Here is a 19,327-nt window from a genome sequence, read left to right as displayed (position 1 = left end):
GAATTCACGAGTCATGTGTGTGTATGTGGCAAGTTTAGTATGCATCAAGCTATCCACATTATTGTTATCGACTTATTAGAAAATGTTTAATCTGTCCAAGATTCTTGAAAACGAATCATCAAATAAGCTAACTTAGTTCGCAGACCGAGTGCACTGACTAGCGAGGTAGAAGCAAGGTTCTGTCTGGATTAGGACTTACACTTGCTAGTTAAGTCAGCCCCAGTTCATGGGTTACTTATCATAATGCCGTCACTATGCCTCGGCAGGTACAATTCCACGCCGGCTTCTCCGAATGAGGGTCGCCTGGGCGCGCGCGGAGAGACCGCACAGCGTCACAACTCGTCCCCTGATACCGGTCTCGTTGGCGAACACGCCTCAAAGCTGTAAGTGTATATATTGTAGTAGTCAAGAACACAGCTCACGCAGAAGGTAGTGCTACGCTTCTCTCTCGGGCCGATTTCAATGGACACAGGCTTGAATCAATTCTCGATTTTGGAGGTAATTAATGGGCATCAAATTTTTAGGAATTCTCCTCCCCTTTTGTATAAATAAATCAGACGCATTTTTGTTTGTTATAGGGTGGATCAACTATTTCTCGTTATTCTGTCCCGTCAGCGTTACTAAGTACAGTTTAATAGGAAATGTTATGTCACATTATACTAACATGCTTATTAGATGACGAATAAAATTATAGAAGGGGCTTAAAACGACCATAAAAATGCATCTTTGGCAAATTTTAATCCTATAAACTCAGGATTCCGGAGACAGTAACTATAGGAACGAATGACAAGAAAAAGTTGATCGACTTAATATGTCAAGTTTCGTCCATCCTCCCTAGCCCCCGTTTCTTTGCATAGCACTTTTGACATTCTATTGTCAACTGACGACGCAGTAAGAGAAACAGTCCTCTAAGTGCCTGTTTCGCCACTTGTTGATAAATTTTATGGATCAAATATTTGTGATGCCGTCTCAGCGGATCCAGCTTTATGGCCAGGGGGGCAGATGGTCAATTCTAGTTGTTTTTTTCCCAAATAAAACATTCAAACTTATATTTATAGTAAAATACCATTAATCAAATAACAAAAACCATTCTCCTCTTCAATCGCAGAAAGCTTTTCATTTTATTGAAATCAATAAATTTAGAGAAATATCTACTGTTGTCCTTGACAGCCCTGCGCCCAGGGGCGGTCATGACCCCCCCCCCATTCCCCCCCTGCGTCTCTGTTTATTCTGATTAAATTTATCAATGAATAGTGAAACCGGCCCTGCAGATAAACGGTGTTTGCAGGTTTAGTTCGCAGCCTGCGTCGCCGGCGGGCGGTGCGGCGGCCGCGACCGCGAGCGAGATGGGCGCGCGCGCGCCGCTCTCGGTGAGGACTTCGCGCTCAGAGGACCATCTACAGGTACACTCGCCACAGGGATTGTGGAGCCACTTGCCAGTGTTCATAATTTAGCCGTGTAAATAGGCAGTACATTGTGTCTTAAGGGCGGTAAATAAGGAATTACTAACGAGAGTCTATTAGAAGCCCGAAGTCGAAGACTCAGGGCTTTAATGAGCCGATGTTCGTAATTCTAGTACCGGCCGTGCGACATACGATGATTTTCATCACATTTGCGAGTCAAATTTTATATTTGTAAAAGAAAAAATATAATTCTTCCTAATAGTTATTGCCGCTACCTTAGGCTGCACTCTTGGCAGCGCCGCTCCCGCAGCATGCGCCTGACGTGCGTGTGCATGTGGGTGGTGGTGGCGTGCGTGTGTGTCAGTACAGGCATAGACTCATTTACCGACCACGGGTTTCATGACAAGCACATTAAGGTCGAGGGTTTTATTTAGGGGGTTGCAACCAAGGGCCTACATGTTACGACACTGTTTACGTGCAAGTGTGATGAAAAATAAGAAACTTATGTGGCGCGGCTAAATTATAAACAGTGGCGAGTGGCTCAATAATCACGGTATGCGATGGTACATGCACGCATTGCTACTGGGGTACTATTTTATTAAAGTAAACAGGCAAATTAAAGTCGAGCCGCCGTCTGTCGTGGACTTCTGGTTTTATACTGTTTTTTTTTTCTAAATTAGGTATTCCGATACTAGGAAACAAAAATAAATGTGGCTGGAGTTCAAATTCAAAATCTAAATTAAAATAATTTATTCAGTAAATAGGCCGCAATGGGCACTTTTACACGTCATTTTTTTTAAACTACCAGCGCTTTCGGAAAGACCATCATTGCCAAGAAGAATGCGTCGCAAGAAACTTGGCAGAAAGTAATTTTTTCATTATAATATACTTAAAAACTACAGTATACAATTAAAAAAAAAAAAAAAATAATAATAATAATACAGGGATGTATGGGGTCCCTTACTTATAAAACTAAACACTATATCTAAACTATATCTACGTCCAGTGGAAGTGTAGAATGCTTCCACCGTCATAAATTTTAAAGTTCATCATGCCGCGATGGAAATAGGGCAATATTTCTTAGTTTGTTCTCGAAATAGTTGTTTTCCATATTTAGTGAATCATTTTGTCAAGTAATGACTAACATGGATACGGGTAAATATTATTAAATTTGATAAATGACTTGTATGGAACGATAAATTATGTTATTCGTCTTCGGTTCAATGGGATCACGAATTGAAATTATCGAGAATGTAAATTGGGTATTGAGTATTTTTTCCTAGATTTATTTTTATTAAAAGAAGGAGACCTCTTAAAATTATCACAATCGGCGTAACGTAGTTTATTACTGACTGTGCACCCTTAATAGTATGTTATTAAAATAAAGCTATAATCAAGTGATTTTCGCCAGAAGGAGTCGTCCCTGAGCGCGGTGGCCGTGGAGATGGAGGAAGACGTGACGTCATCACTGAACACGCTGCTCGACGCGCGGCCCGACTCGGCCACGCCCGGCCCGCGCTCCGAGTCCGACGCCGAGCGAGACAGGTGACACAATGCTTGCTAGTGTTACACTAGTTAAAAAAAAAAGTTGCCGATCTAAGAGCAGACATTGCCGTTTTTGGATAAAATCAGGGCAAAGCTTGGCTTATCAGTGATACTACATACTTTATTGTCTTACACAGATGTCACTATGTGGAAATGCAAACTATTAAGATGATGGCAGCTGTCACTTTTGATGCTTGCAATCGGTTTGTCAGCGATTTAATTTGCTTGCACTTCACCATTATGAGCGTAAGATTATAACGCAGTACCACCGAATTACCAATATTCACACTTAACGCGAATAAATGAATCTGAATCTGTATCACCGATATAAGCCAAGATTTGTCTTACATTTTACTATAATTTCCCACGTAATATGCGAATTGCTGTAAAATTTAATATGTGTGATTAAAAATTTTCGATGTCAAGTTTCCGTATCAATTGCAATACTGGCTTGGGCCAATCGCAGATTGCATGCGTTAAGCCGCATTCAAATTTGTGTGTCCTGTTGTGTTGTGATGCTCTCTGCCGTGATGGCTACTGTTCACGTTTATGTGACGTGTGATGACGAACACTGGCGCGTGCACACTAATCCAACGCGTTGTGACGTGTCGCTGCGCCGCCCCCTGCACATCACCCACACTGACGCGGACCGGGATAGCTTGTGATGCGACACAACACACTGCATCAGATAAGTGTGAACCCAACCATATAAAATGTATGAAACCGACACCGTTCTTACGCGTCACGACACAACACGACACATAAATGTGAATCTGGCTTTACGAATTTTACACCTGCGAACACGTACGGACACGCACGAACGATCTCGATATTCAAAGTAGCACATACTGAATGCAAATTAGTTGTACTATCGAACCAACTGAATCGTGACCCACTGGAACCTTTTCACTGAAAATTTCGTACTGACATCACTTTGCCTGGCAAGGAGAGTTGTTATGGCTCTTACTGTGAGAACGTTATACATTAGCTCAGGAATCCGATGGATGGACTGTACCAACAATCTTCAGCAAAAGTAGGTGAACTGATGACTTCGGTTGTTGTTTCCACTTCACACAAACCATTGAACTGCTTCACAGACGTGTACTCTGCTGTTACATTCAGATAATAAAAGCACTGATTCCTTTAATTATTACATAATTTCCATGACAACATTCTGTAGCAATTTCTATTAAGGCCCGACGCTAGCTAAAGAGGTAGGAATCTCTGTGTCAAACCACCAACTATAATATTAGGGCACAAACCCCACAAAGACAACGTTCAGAAAGACAAACCTACTTCAAACTCAAACTCACAACATTTATTGACATAAAGAAACACACTACATCACAACAAAAACACGGTAAAAACATAAATAGAAGAAGAGAGAAAAATTACAGACGTTGCGCTGTAGTGTGATGCCAAAAGGACTCACCACCGTACTTCCACGGTATAGTATATTAATAAAGGTCCGAGGGTTTGGGCTCGAACCCACTATCCTCTGCTTGACAGGCCATAGGGGAAGCGACTAGGCTACGCTACCACAGGTTTTATAGGAGACGTCTAATTTCAGGATTGTATGGACATACAACGCACCAGTGTCATGCGCGTCGGAGCGGTCGCACTGTAATGGCTCTGGCGCCACCTCTAACTCCACCTCCATCTCAGATGGCATATCGCAACGGTAAGGGGCCCACATACTACACTAATTTTTACCCGCGGCTTCGCTCGTGTGGACTCTGACCAAATCGAATAAAAATATTCGATTTGGTCGAAGAGTTAATCGTAAGGTAGATTCTATCAATTAACTGAGCCATCTTCGAAGTTAACGGAAATAAAGAAATACTCTGTGGGTTCTCTATCGTTTGTTAGAATTGCATATGCCATTATGTATCGTTTTCCATAATTTTCATTTGTCATAAAGTAATTTATTTCTGAAGTAGTATTTGCTTATTACATTTTACAAGATGCACAGCACAGCTTTATATATTTTATGGCAAAAGTTGGTATGGAAAGTGAAGTGATCGGAACACGGTGTTTTAGCGTGTCGTTTGTGGCAGGTCGTCGTCCCCGGCGTCGCCGACGTCGGTGTCTTCGTCGGTGATGTCGTCGCGCGCCACGCCGCCGCACCGCGCGCCGTTGCCGTCCGCCGCGCATCACCACCGACACCTCAACGGTAACCCCCACCCCCTTTCATGTCACGAATAAGGTTCTCCCCCAAACCTATCGACTTTATGTCCACGCAATAAGAGCGAAAAAGACGTCGATCGGCTCGTCCGACGCGAAATGACGTTTACCGACGGGAAGACGTCTTTTTCGCTCTTATTGTGTGGATATAAAGTGTTTTTTGGTCGGCTAAAGCCGGTTCCGCGTCGATAGATGTGGGGAGACCCTTACTCGCACTAAAATCTAGTTCTGGTGTGATCTAGCAAAGGTAGGAACCAGTTGGATACGGTCATTACAGGACCGATCGTTGTAGAACATTTTAAAGACGCCTTTGTCCAGCAGTGGACGTCTTTCGGCTGATAATGATGAAAGTTTGGTTCTACTAAATATTTTAATCTAATTGGGCCTATTTCACCAGGTAGTTGGGTTCCATTCCTATAAAGTCTGTTTTAGAATTTTAACTTGTCTGTCTATTCGGATGTTATAAGATTTCCATCGCGTCTTGGTGCAAAACTGCTGGATTCATAAATTTTTACTTTTTAAATTTTTATGTTCCAGGCGACATGAGCCTATCAGAAGCGGTCTCGAACATTTCCAGTCCTGACTACCAGGACCAAGACGACATGTTCGAAACCGGCCGCGAGTGCCCGCGGATGGAGCTCTCCGACCCTTCGGACTCGGACTCCACAATCCTAGTCTCCGAGCCTTGCCACAAGCGGGCCAAATCTAATTCCTCCTACTCCAACGACCACGGCAGTGATGTGACTCTCAACGGTGATAACAATGACTATAGAATAGTGATACAAGTGAAGGGCGCTGATAAACAGAACGCTAACGCGGAGAGTGTAAATAATAATAATAGTTACGCGCAAAACGGGAAGGAGAACGGGCACAGTTTGCCGGAGAGTCATGGGTATCAAGTAAGTCATAGTATGTTCTGCTTTGGAAATATAATTATTACAGCCAATCAGCTCGTTTATTACGACTGTTTTAGAACTTTTGTTTGCTATGTTGGATGTGTTAGTTAATCATTATAATCTTATCTGTGAGTGAAAAACTCTAAAATATGTTTGTTATATGTTTTTTTTTTCTGGAATAATCAACAAATGTTGTATCTATTGTCTACAATGTGTTACAAAGTAACCCGTAAATATTGTTCACCCTTGTAAGATGTCATACATCCAGATATAGCAAAAACGTTTTTCGTAGTTTACTCTTTAATTTTACTGAAACAGGGTTTGGTTATCAATGAACAATTTATTTTTTGCGGTAAGTTACATTGACACTTTGCTATTCAAATATTGTAAATAGACTTAAATGGCACCATTTAAGGAGCGTTTCCGCCAATAATGTGTGGCGAGAAATGTGTTTTTCATTAACCAATAGAAACGCTTAATTTACCTCTTGTCGCTCCGCTCAGCTGTTTACACTAGAGATGTGCTGGCAACCAACACGTCCACTTGACATTACAGGAGTTGTGCAGCAGTTCAGAAGTGGGCTCGGACGAGGGCTCGGACGGCGACTCTCTGCACTCGTTCCACTACAGCCCGAAGGCCGTGGACATCCCGTCGGCCGAGCGCCTCGCCAAGCGGCTCTACCACCTAGACGGGTTCAAGAAGTCAGATGTTTCCAGGCATTTGAGTAAAAAGTTAGTATAACTTCCTTAATGTTATCATTAAATTTATGCTGGATTCAGCCTGCATAAAATGACTATAATTTTATGCTCTAGTGCATAAAGTAAAATTTTCGAATAAAATTAGGGCACCAGCAGCCACGAACAATAGAAATTTAGAAATATTATACTTTCCGTTTATTAACTTTTTAGTAATCCGCCGCGGGCGCCAACCCATGCTACGCCGCCTATCTAAACGCTAGTCTGAAACCGTCCTACTATGACGCGTTTCATGCACTCGGTCTTTTGTTATTGATGTTGTAATCTACTGTCATCATTTCCAGCAACGAGTTCTCCCGCGCCGTGGCGGAGGAGTACGTGAAGCACTTTTCGTTCGCGGGCGCGACGCTGGACGCGGCGCTGCGCGAGTTCCTGGCGCGGTTCGCGCTCAGCGGAGAGACGCAGGAGCGGGAGCGCGTGCTCGTGCACTTCTCGCGGCGGTACCTCGAGTGCAACCCGGGATCCTTCAACTCGCAAGGTGACCTACCTGACAAACCAACAGACGGCGCCACTCGTTCGGGCTCTGTCATATTGCAATCATTATGTATAGTACGTACCTATGGATTTTTTCCCACAGACTCCCGGTATGCGAGATTGCAAATGACTGTTTGTGTACGTTCGTATTGCACTAGCTCTCAACTTTTGTTGATTTATTGATTTACGCTAAGATAATTTCTCGCGCGATTTGAGCGGTAAGCGCGCGCCTCAAATGGTGTATTACGCGAGAACAGTCAATTAAAAAAGACATCAATACGGGTAATATTACTAAAATATGTATACGCTGCCAGTAAATGTATTTATCTTTGTAATTGACTGCAATACCCGGCAGGAGTTGTAACACTCTAGCATAGAGATATCGTCACTGCAATAACGCCCATTGTCCCTCACTTTGTAACACTCTAGCTACCATCTTGATTTTTAATCATGCATAATCAGCGCTGAACTCCGATATCGTCGTTGCTACTGCAATAACGCGTAACTAGCATTTTCCATAAGGTTCAATTTTCATTGTCAGAACAATACAATTTTAATACTGTTCTGATAGTCAAAATTATAACTTATGGAAAAAGCTAGTTACGCGGTATTGCAGTAGCAACGACGATATAATGATTACAAGTTTTTATTTCGTTCCACCTGTCCTGTTGTCTGTCTGTCTGTCTCTAATCAAATCTTGCAAGTTAAATTCGACCAACTTTCAACCAACCCAGTAGTTAAATTGACTTGAAATTTGGTATACTTGTGTAAATTGCGTGACAGTACAATAATCTGGTAGTGACATCTTGATAGCCCGGCCAGGATCGTCTCCACAGGACGGAACTCTTCAACGGTTGATGGCATCGACTTGAGATTTGGTATGCAAATGTAGTGAGTGACAATAGAAGTACAGTCAACAAAAAGTACAGCCAGCAAAAAAAAGCTTGTATTAAAAATGAAATTTACCAAAAACTTATTACGTAAGTGTGTTGAGTATTAGTCTTAGAGCATGTCTGTCGGTGTTTCGTGATTAGACGCGGTGCACACGCTGACGTGCGCGATAATGCTGCTGAACACGGACCTGCACGGGCTGGCGGCGGCGGCGGCGGGCGGCGCGTTCCGGCGCATGTCGTGCGCAGAGTTCGTCGACAACCTCGCCGACCTCAACGACGGCGACAACTTCCCGCGCGACACGCTCAAGCACCTCTACCACGCCATACGCACGCAGCCGCTGCAGTGGGCGCTGTGAGTCACACTAATACATTTCATTTTATCAAACTGCCCGTATGTATGTTTGTCTAAGTATATTTCTTTGGTCCTCTACAGCCTAAACGGCACGACGAATGTTAACTACGAATTCCGCGAAAAAAAATATGGCGGTGGAATTATCGAAAATACAAACTGAGACATGGATGCACAGAAAAACCAGAAAAAGAGACCAGCGCTGGGAAACGAACCCAGGTCCTCAGCAAACCGTGCTGCGTGCTATAACCCCTACACCACCGCTGGACAGGAATCTAGACACGAATTTTTCCTATGCATATGCAGGTTGCTTATTTCTACTACGCTACTTATCCCAGCGCTGGTCTCTTTTTCTGGTTTTTCTGTGCATCCACGTCTCAGTTTGTATTTTCGATATGGTTTCACGGGATACCCGTAAAAGTAACAAATTTGGAGTTGAAACAAAAAATACAAAAAGACTCCAAAAACCAATCATAATGCGGTGGAATTAAACAAACTATTTTCTATTGTCACAATATGGGTATCAAAATGAAAGCTACGGCGACCGTGCCGTAATAGTGTGCATGTGAAAACGCACTAAGAATGTTTGAACCCGTCACCAGAGGATTGCAGATTCGTTGAGAGCCAAGATAACTAAGATAGAATACATCGTGTGCCTGTAATTTCACCTGCTCCGTACGTACGTATTCATCATCATCATCAGGCCTACGCGTCTGTTCCAGACGAATTTTGCCTGTGCACAAAGTATTACCAGCACAGATACTGCTGCTTAACCGCTGTATTAGTAAGATGATGGTGGGACTTAACGCACATTTTTTTACGATCCCAAATGTTTGTTCCGCAGTGACAGTGAGGCGCCGGCGGCGGCGAGCGGCGGCGGCGAGCCGCTCCGCGTGGGCGCGAACCCCTTCCTGGACGTGCCCGACCAGGCGCGCGCCGTCGAGTACAAGAAAGGATACGTCATGCGCAAATGCTGCGTCGACCCTAATGGCAAGAAGAGTGAGTACATTCTGCTATACCCACTTGACAATGGCTACGTTCCACTTAAAGCCCGCAACGCCCACGACCACGACCGCTGAAATTACCGTTCCACTAATGTAAAAAGGTCGCGTGCGTTATAGGCGAATGTTATAGATAGGTGGAACGCACATCTTGAGCGCTGTACGCTCGTAATATGGCAGCATGGTGAAATCGTGCAGCCGCGAGGCAATCCTCACGAGTAAATATTTCGCTTGGATTGGAGTAAAGTTTAATTCGACAAGGATTCACGTGAATTTATGGTTAAGTTTTGGACAAAATGAATAAGAGATGAATAAGTGACTCGGAAGAAGGTAGTTCCTGTAGCTCGCATTGTGGACTTCCTTGCGCTATAGTATCTTCTAGGTCTAGACAGTCAGACCCTTCGAGGACATCTCTTTCTCGCACAGTACAAATGAAGAGTCATAACGTGTATTTATTGCATTGTTGCAGCTCCGTTCGGGCGGCGCGGCTGGAAGATGTTCTACTGCACGCTGCGAGACCTCGTGCTGTTCCTGCACAAAGACGAGCACGGCTTCCGCCGCGGACAGATGTCCGACAACCTTCACAATGCCATCAGGTTACTTACCACCAACTTATACCTTATCTCATCCCCATTAAAATATAATCGTTAGTTAATAAAGCTACGGGTTGACTGAGCTGAAAAATTGAAGATTGTTCCTCGAACTGACGGTTTGTCAGGCAGAATTCGGTCTCACGACTCAGCTGTCCCATCTCAGACTATATACGGCCAATGTACGGGCACAGGCCTCCTTCCAGAATGAGAGGGTTTGGGCTGTAAATCCCACGCGGGCCCAGTGCTGATTAGAAACTTTACACACATCATTGAATTGCTTCACAAGTTTTTAGAAGTTTCCTCACGATGTTTTCCTGCAGTGCACGTTGTAAATTTTAGATGTAATTAATTTCACACATGATTTCCGAAGAACTCAAAGTTCGAGCCCAGACTTGAATCCACGATTCTCTGCTTGAGATGCCATCGGTCAAATCAGTAGGTCTCCACAGAGCAGCTGTTACTGAGTCCTGAGATTATTGACAATCTTGGAAATTTGAACGTAATTTTTTTTTTAATAAATCCTGCTTCTGTATGGCTATTATTCATTTACTCTTAGTTTACGTTTCATGATATCCCTTCCAGAATACATCACGCCCTGGCGACCAAAGCGACGGACTACACAAAAAAACAACACGTATTCAGATTGCAAACAGCGGATCAGGCCGAGTATCTCTTTCAAACCAGGTAAGTAGTCAATCGCATTAAACTCACCATAGGAATCCGGAGGTCCTAGTCAAGATTTCTATCAAAATTTTGGCAATTATTGCTAACCCTTTTCGGTGTAGGTGGCGACACGGGCACGTATGTACAAATGAAAACGTATTGGCGGTTAAAAGGAAGAGATGATACTCAGGGATAAATTTACCGGGTGCCAAATCTAGCGTGATCAAAATTCTTGCGACTTGTCCTTCGTTGTGCTAATAAACTGGGAAATGTAATGACGTGTAACCGACCGGTCAAAACGCTCGAATATTCACGCAATAAGTAGACTAAAAAAACCATAAACAGACACATTATCTCACGTTCCATATGTGTAGTTTGGAAGACATACATTCGTATAGCTGAAAAACATGCTTTATCTCGTTTCGTTTTTGAATAGGTGGAACTTTCGTACAGCTTTCACAGGCTCGCGAGTGATAATCTAAATAATCTGATGAAAGAGATGGACATTGACATATTTAACTGTAACATTCCATCCATGAGACGAAGATTGGCGATGAGTTATGATTGATTTTTTGGAATCTTTGTATTTTTTATTTCAACTCCAAATTTGTTACTTTTACGGGTATCCCGTGAAACCATATAGTAAATACAAACTGAGACATGGATCCATGAGATTCTTTTCGATTCCCAGTGCTGGTCTCTTTTTCTGGTTTTTCTGTGCATCCATGTCTCTAGATATATTTGACGCGGTTTGGCTATGAAACTTTTGATGGCAATACATTATTCACTATAGTCGTATTCTGTGCACATGTTTACGGCGCGAGTTTGTGTGCAGCGACTCAAAGGAGCTGTGTTCGTGGGTGGAGACGATCAACTTCGTGTGCGCGGCGTACTCGGCGCCGCCGCTGGCGGGCGCCGTCGGCTCGCAGCGCAAGTTCCAGCGCCCGCTGCTGCCCTGCGCCCACACCAGGCTCTCCATGGTCAGTCCATACTAAACTAGACCACCGCGGGTACTAACCCGCGGCATAGCACACCTGATAAAGTCCAACTAATGAGGGCTATCGCGTATGAATTCGCCGCTACAGGCGCTAGTGTAGCGTGAGGTCTCCAAAATGTCAAATCTCATAGTTTTTGGGTGAGCTACGCGGGTTTATGTTGCTATTCCTAGTACATAATATATTGTGTTTTTAGCCGTTGGTTCTCCTTAAATAAATAAGATAAAGTGAAATTTGCATCGTGTTACTAAAAGCATAAAAAAAATATTTGACCTGAATAGCGGTTTGGCTAGCTTGAAACTTTTCCCGATGGCAATACATTATTCACTATAGTCGTATTCTGTGCACATGTTTACGGCGCGAGTTTGTGTGCAGCGACTCAAAGGAGCTGTGTTCGTGGGTGGAGACGATCAACTTCGTGTGCGCGGCGTACTCGGCGCCGCCGCTGGCGGGCGCCGTCGGCTCGCAGCGCAAGTTCCAGCGCCCGCTGCTGCCCTGCGCCCACACCAGGCTCTCCATGGTCAGTCCATACTAAACTAGACCACGCGGGTACTAACCGCGGCATAGCACACCTGATAAAGTCCAACTAATGAGGGCTATCGCGTATGAATTCGCCGCTACAGGCGCTAGTGTAGCGTGAGGTCTCCAAAATGTCAAATCTCATAGTTTTTGGGTGAGCTATGCAGGTTTATTTATAATTAGAATAATTTTGTGAATATTTTGCATTACCTGAAATTAATTATAACAAATATGCGTTACGGGGCAATGAATAACTGTGTTTTGAGATAGTTTTGTCTTTGGCAAACTTTTGTCCTCCCTTTTTTTCCGAACAAAACGGGACTACGCAACACTGTGGTTGCGCGATATTTTTATGGTATGGTTTTGAGGTGTATTATCCATTGACCAGTATCTCACCTGATGAAAAATAGAGATGAGGTGAAAAGTAATGTCACTGGTTCCTTATTTTTGTATTGTGTCGCAGCGCGAGCAGCTGGCGGCGCACGAGGAGCGCGCGGCGCGGCTGGAGGAGGAACTGGCGGCGCTCAGACACGCGCGCGACGCGCCGCACGCGCCGCACGCGAGGGACAAGGACCACTACCTCGTGTATGAGGTACCGCCATATTGTATTGACGCGCGAGCAGCAGGCGGCGCACGAGGAGCGCGCGGCGCGGCTGGAGGAGGAACTGGCGGCGCTCAGACACGCGCGCGACGCGCCGCACGCGCCGCACGCGAGGGACAAGGACCACTACCTCGTGTATGAGGTACCGCCATATTGTATTGACGCGCGAGCAGCTGGCGGCACGAGGAGCGCGCGGCGCGGCTGGAGGAGGAACTGGCGGCGCTCAGACACGCGCGCGACGCGCCGCACGCGCCGCACGCGAGGGACAAGGACCACTACCTCGTGTATGAGGTACCGCCATATTGTATTGACGCGCGAGCAGCTGGCGGCGCACGAGGAGCGCGCGGCGCGGCTGGAGGAGGAACTGGCGGCGCTCAGACACGCGCGCGACGCGCCGCACGCGCCGCACGCGAGGACAAGGACCACTACCTCGTGTATGAGGTACCGCCATATTGTATTGACGCGCGAGCAGCTGGCGGCACGAGGAGCGCGCGGCGCGGCTGGAGGAGGAACTGGCGGCGCTCAGACACGCGCGCGACGCGCCGCACGCGCCGCACGCGAGGGACAAGGACCACTACCTCGTGTATGAGGTACCGCCATATTGTATTGACGCGCGAGCAGCAGGCGGCGCGCGGAGCGCGCGGCGCGGCTGGAGGAGGAACTGGCGGCGCTCAGACACGCGCGCGACGCGCCGCACGCGCCGCACGCGAGGGACAAGGACCACTACCTCGTGTATGAGGTACCGCCATATTGTATTGACGCGCGAGCAGCTGGCGGCGCGAGGAGCGCGCGGCGCGGCTGGAGGAGGAACTGGCGGCGCTCAGACACGCGCGCGACGCGCCGCACGCGCCGCACGCGAGGGACAAGGACCACTACCTCGTGTATGAGGTACCGCCATATTGTATTGACGCGCGAGCAGCTGGCGGCGCGCGAGGAGCGCGCGGCGCGGCTGGAGGAGGAACTGGCGGCGCTCAGACACGCGCGCGACGCGCCGCACGCGCCGCACGCGAGGGACAAGGACCACTACCTCGTGTATGAGGTACCGCCATATTGTATTGACGCGCGAGCAGCTGGCGGCGCGCGAGGAGCGCGCGGCGCGGCTGGAGGAGGAACTGGCGGCGCTCAGACACGTATAGATTCGAGTAAATTTTAATTCAACATGGATTCCTTTGAATTGATGGTTGCGTTTATTACAAAACGAGTGAGAACTAATGACTAAGTTCATGAAGTTCATGCAGTTCTGACGACATCTCGCTCATGTGTCATGGTGAAAGCCCACTCTGACCCACCTAATATTCTGTGGGCGTCGTAGACGCGACGCGGTCGCCAACAGTGATGTCATCAATGACGTCGAAAGATCGCCCGCGACGACCACGGGCTTTAGGTGGAACGATATTGAGGGCGTCACGGTCGTTGTGGACTTTTAGTGGAACTAATCCCAAAATTTCTCACACATTAAGCTTGGTTTACATGAGCTCAGTGACTAATGCTTAGTACTTGTCACTTACACTTGTCAGATGTGTAACATATTTATTAGTGTTAGTGCAACTGCAAGTGCGGAGAATAGAAGCCGGAACTCATCTAAAAATCTCCTAATACTTGTCACTTGTTGGGTGGTGGTGTGAACATTCATGTCAAGTGAAAAGTGCCTAAACATTTCTTAAAACGAGTCGGCGGCGGTAATCCATGGCGAAGTCTTGTAACTACTGATACCATCCTCTAACAACAATGTGTATACGGCTACTTTTCACTTGTCACAATCCAAACAAGTTCCTAATCTAATCACTTACACTAATGACAAGTACTAAGCCCGTGTAAACCTAACATTAGATTACATTGCTGTTTGTAGTCACTACAATATTGAAGTGCCAGCTAATCGTTAACTATCTGTTTCAGATAAAGAGGTACCGCACATACGCGTACGTGATGCGTGCGCGCGCGGGCGGCGCGGGGGCGGAGGAAGCGGCACCGGCGCTGCCCTTGCGTGCGCCCCCCGCCCCCGCACCCGCGCCCGCGCCGCCCGCCGCGCCGCCCTGACGCGCCATGGCGGTGTTCGCCGCCTGCGTGCTGTGACCCGCGCCGCCCGCCGCCCCACCCCGCACCTTGCTCCGCTCATGCGGGACGCTCTTCTGTATGCCCCTGCCGACTGACGACTAGCTAGTTCACATTTCACCGCCGACGCCGTTTCATCTCATCACACATCGGTCCGATGGCTGGCACGGCACACATTGAGGCGAGCTTGTACAAACCAACCCTGTACCACAAAATTTACAAGTGCTACATAATTGATAACTTTCTCGTACAAAAAAAGTAACAATTATATAGAATTGTAGCGGTTGTAACGCTTGTGGTATAGGGGCCAGGGAGACTATTCAACTCAGAGTTGACTAGACCCGGGATTACATAGTGTCAAGATGTGTAGAACCGTCATCCCTAACCGAGGGTTATTGATTTATTTTTTAACCATAGACCGTGCAAGCCCTGAGAGCTCGTTCACGAGGTGTCGGAACTATTTTTGTCAGAACCCGCAAAATCGGATAATGTTCACGCGACCGTTTAGTAGTACGACCGGACTAAATCGACTGACAAATTTATCCGAATATTTTTTTTTGCCACATGAAGTAACTTTTATCTGAATGCGTGCCTTAAAATACTATTGTCACTAGATACTATTATGATTCTACAAAAAAACATTTCCGGCAGAGAATCGTATGTGCCGTTCACGTGCTCTAAACTGCTTCCAAACTAAATAGGCTGTGGTCTCGCTTGACACTCGGTAACCATGATTCGACCACCATAAGTCGATCGCTGAACAGCAAAGTGATTCGCGTCGCCAGGTGCCAGCCATCCTGTTATCCGATTCGTGACCTGACAATTTCATTGTTTCTAAAATATCGGGTAGCTAACTCGAGCTTATGGCAGCTCTGATATAGTCGCTATTTCTAAATTGAACTTGGAACCTTAATTACAGGTCACGAGACGTGATGATCAGTAGGAAATATTCAAGTGTCATGTTACGTAAAAATGCACACCCAACAATTGCGTTTCAAAATTGAAAATTGTATATGGAATTTTCGGAAAGTTTGTTACTTATACATTTTTTTGTGATCTTTTAATAATTTAAATAAATATGTAGAGCTCTTAGCCTATTGGTGTATTATAATTAGTATATGACACGGTAAACGAAGTCTCATAGCTTAAGCTATAAGTCTTTGACTAGCAGTTTTTTAATAATTAAAAAACCACAAGTCACGAGGATGCATAGCTTAGTACTGAATCCTGTAAAATTAACACAATTGTGTGTTAAATTGGTATTAGGCGATTTTAAGAGATCAATAGGCTTTTGTTCATTCTAATCAATCAGTCGGCGGAGTGCCAGTCAACAACTAACATTTTTCAAGAAAATCACTCCACTGCGATGTATTTACATTCAGGTTTAAAAATGTTGAATCTCATGTTTCGTTCGGGATGACTAATTCCTGACTTTTCATGCACCACGGTTTTTTGGAAAAAAAATAATCTTTCGTGTCATCCCGGTTTTTGTTATGCTACACGAACCTTCGTCAAAAAATATTATCGACTTTTTGACAACAAGCTATGAGCTATCATTACAAGTGTCAAAGGGATCGTCGTAAAATAATTCTATCATAGACTCATAGTTACTTGATTTAAACGACGGCAATTGTGCCCATTGTATGGACCTCAAAAGCCAGTTGGGTTTATACACAACTGAGCCTTTTCATTGTTTTGTGATGTTTTTTTTCATATTTCAGTAGGAGGTTCAAAATGATCCCACCTTAGTTTGACCAAAAATAGAGTTAGCATGAAAATCTTTGGGTCCCAAACATAGGAGTAAGCTCTTACGAATATCTAGCGATCTATATTCTAAAATATTAAACACGATCGACACCACTCCTCAGCTCGAGCTCTAGCTAGCTTTAGTTTAGATTTATACTACCATAAGCCTCAAAAAACATTTGTTCTCTCTTTGTCTCATTTGGAAACTGCAAATGCCTATGATTCGTAGTCAGAGTCCCTCGGTTCTTCTAGTCGAAAACTCAAGTAAAACAAATAGAAAATAAAGTAACAACTAACAAGTAAGACTATACTAAAAATACTTAATCTAAGACAATGAAAATGCAATGCTAGAGTAATGAGTAATGATAGGCTCATGGACACATGAGTTACATCCGGAACGTTATATAACAAGATTGTATAGATTCGCTATCGTAAGGCAACGTAAAATTAGGTCATTATCATTATGTCTAATATGGAATACTTAATTGCTAAAGCCGGTAAATTTAAAATAGTGTTGTATGAAGTAAGGGCGGCGGCGACTGCTGGCAGAGCGTAGTCGGTGGCTCGTTTTAGTACGGGAGTCGTCTCGGAATATTCGACCCGCTTTATCCCGTCACTCGACTTCGCCGATAAGACTGATATTCTCAAACGACATTCCATTGCAGACATGAAATAATAATGTTCATTCGAGACGCTCCCGCGGTGGGAAAGCGGCGTGTATTTTAATAGACGATAGTACTATGTACAATATGTGGTTAAATGATTTTAAAAGTATGTAATATCGAATCATCTAGTCCTGTCTTCCTTGCAATTGACATAATTGCTTTTGAGCGAATGATATCAGTGTTATCTATCCTAGTATTTCATCACAATGTTGGCGCTTTGAGTGTAAATTAATTTTGAATGCGATGTGAATATTTAACCGTAAAATACTCCGCGATATTATTTAACGCTAGCTTACGATGTCTCGTCTCAGTTTCATCGTGGACCCTATTGGCATGTATAAGAGAACTTAGTTCTTACAAAGTAAGCTTGTTCTTGTAACCTTATACTCTAAATTAAGAACTGATTGTAGCCTACAATCTAAATCGTTATTTATTATATTTATATAAATTACATTATAAACTAACAACAAACTTATTTAAAGTTATAATCATTGGATTTCCGTATACTTTTAAGATGATTATTGTCATTCCATTTATAATTAACAACCTACTTTCATACTTCTCTTACTCTCTTTCCTGCAGTCCGACCGGACGGTTTGGTTCACTGCCAACGTAGCAATCAGCTGGTCAGTCATTAGGAGTCTGCGTATTTCCTTGGCGCTTAGTTTCACGAAGGCTGGGTTCATAACACATTGTATATAGATTTTAAAAGTGGTGAGACTGATAAGTGAAGTTATTTATTTGTTTGTAAATCAACCAGTGTCAAATCTTAGGCATCGATAGTGTATCGTTAAACCCTAGGATCTCAGATGTAAAATAATCTAGCTCTAATGAATCTTGGAATAATTTGCAATTTATAAATCGTTATGATTATACGAAACAAGCTTTATTTATTGTATACTTTTCTTTAAATTCTACATTTCTAATTCAGTTGCTTTAAATTTAGTATATAGTGAAGTGATATTAGTGACTCGTTTGTACATAATTGTTGCCCTATTACTTCTTGTTCAGTGTGCGATTTCAGGCTTTTGATTGACTTAAATCAGTTAAGATCTAAAATAAATGTTGTAAATATGTAGTTTATTTTATATGCGTCATTTACACGATACTTTAATTTTATTTTTTATATCATTTACTCAAATGTACAGCTTGATAAGTTTTGTTTTAAATAAAATGTAATCATTTTGCAATTTGCTTGTTAAAATTATTTGCAGCTGCACCCTCGTTGGATTGAATTTAATATCTTTGATAAGCTTTCGGATAGTAAATAAGGAAATAAAACAAATTAAACATGTGATCTGTCGCCGATTTTTCAGACAATTTTAAAGTACTGGCATGCCCAACAAATTTTAGATGTTTTTCATGTTATATTTTATTTTATGTATTTTCTTTGAAGTCTCTGCTCAATCCTAGTTTATTATGTAATATCTAGAGGTCTTAGTTTCCCAGGACAAACTCTGTGTTTTAACACAGTATCTAGCATACTTGTCATTCATAATCACTATTATATTTAATACAGCTGATAGTGTATTATGATGTATATCTGGTAAGTATGGAAAACTGTGGCTGTGCTGGAAATTTAGAATTTAACAGACTTTCACATTCAAATAGAAATTAAGTTTCCAGATTATGCTAAATTTGATCTACAACATTGACAGTAAACTGGACCTTGTTTAGAGTAACAGCAGAGACAAAAATATGATGCTTTTGTTGGCAAAGCATTGTAGTCATGAGGTACATTTTATTCCACTTGCAATAAATTGTGTGGAAGTATTTGAAACAGTCGTGTGATAGCCCTAGATTTTTTTTATACCATCATGAGCTGAAATAAACATGTGAAAAATAAATGTTATTTGTTTTATTTTGGTAACAAAGTAATTGATGATAATTTGGTCAAAAGTGACATTTGTCTATAGTAATTAGTAAGGGACAGTCAAGTGCAAAAATAAATATCTATTTGAACCACTCAAAAATATGCTACCACAGCCTTATA

At 43.8% G+C, this 19,327-nt stretch overlaps 1 protein-coding gene across 1 annotated transcript in view; it reads left to right on the top strand.

Moving 5' to 3' along the window:
* The window catches only part of Efa6 (Exchange factor for Arf 6), a 41,206-nt gene extending 22,025 nt beyond the window's left edge, over positions 1-19,181 (top strand). The window contains exons 6-20 of the mRNA XM_074086666.1: positions 267-383; positions 1,289-1,403; positions 2,815-2,948; positions 4,519-4,629; positions 5,006-5,121; positions 5,670-6,031; positions 6,584-6,759; positions 7,068-7,261; positions 8,292-8,502; positions 9,344-9,498; positions 9,970-10,096; positions 10,676-10,777; positions 11,592-11,736; positions 12,734-12,862; positions 14,768-19,181. Of these exons, the coding sequence (XP_073942767.1) occupies positions 267-383; positions 1,289-1,403; positions 2,815-2,948; positions 4,519-4,629; positions 5,006-5,121; positions 5,670-6,031; positions 6,584-6,759; positions 7,068-7,261; positions 8,292-8,502; positions 9,344-9,498; positions 9,970-10,096; positions 10,676-10,777; positions 11,592-11,736; positions 12,734-12,862; positions 14,768-14,908 (2,335 nt within the window). The 3' untranslated portion in view covers positions 14,909-19,181. The remainder of the gene's footprint in view (positions 1-266; positions 384-1,288; positions 1,404-2,814; positions 2,949-4,518; positions 4,630-5,005; positions 5,122-5,669; positions 6,032-6,583; positions 6,760-7,067; positions 7,262-8,291; positions 8,503-9,343; positions 9,499-9,969; positions 10,097-10,675; positions 10,778-11,591; positions 11,737-12,733; positions 12,863-14,767) is intronic.
* Positions 19,182-19,327: the final 146 nt, after the last annotated feature.

Source organism: Choristoneura fumiferana, chromosome 4, assembly GCF_025370935.1.
Source record: "Choristoneura fumiferana chromosome 4, NRCan_CFum_1, whole genome shotgun sequence".
NCBI classification, from domain to species: domain Eukaryota; kingdom Metazoa; phylum Arthropoda; class Insecta; order Lepidoptera; family Tortricidae; genus Choristoneura; species Choristoneura fumiferana.
The sequence above is the reverse complement of the archived record's forward strand: the minus strand, read 5'-3'. Positions and strand labels throughout refer to the sequence as shown.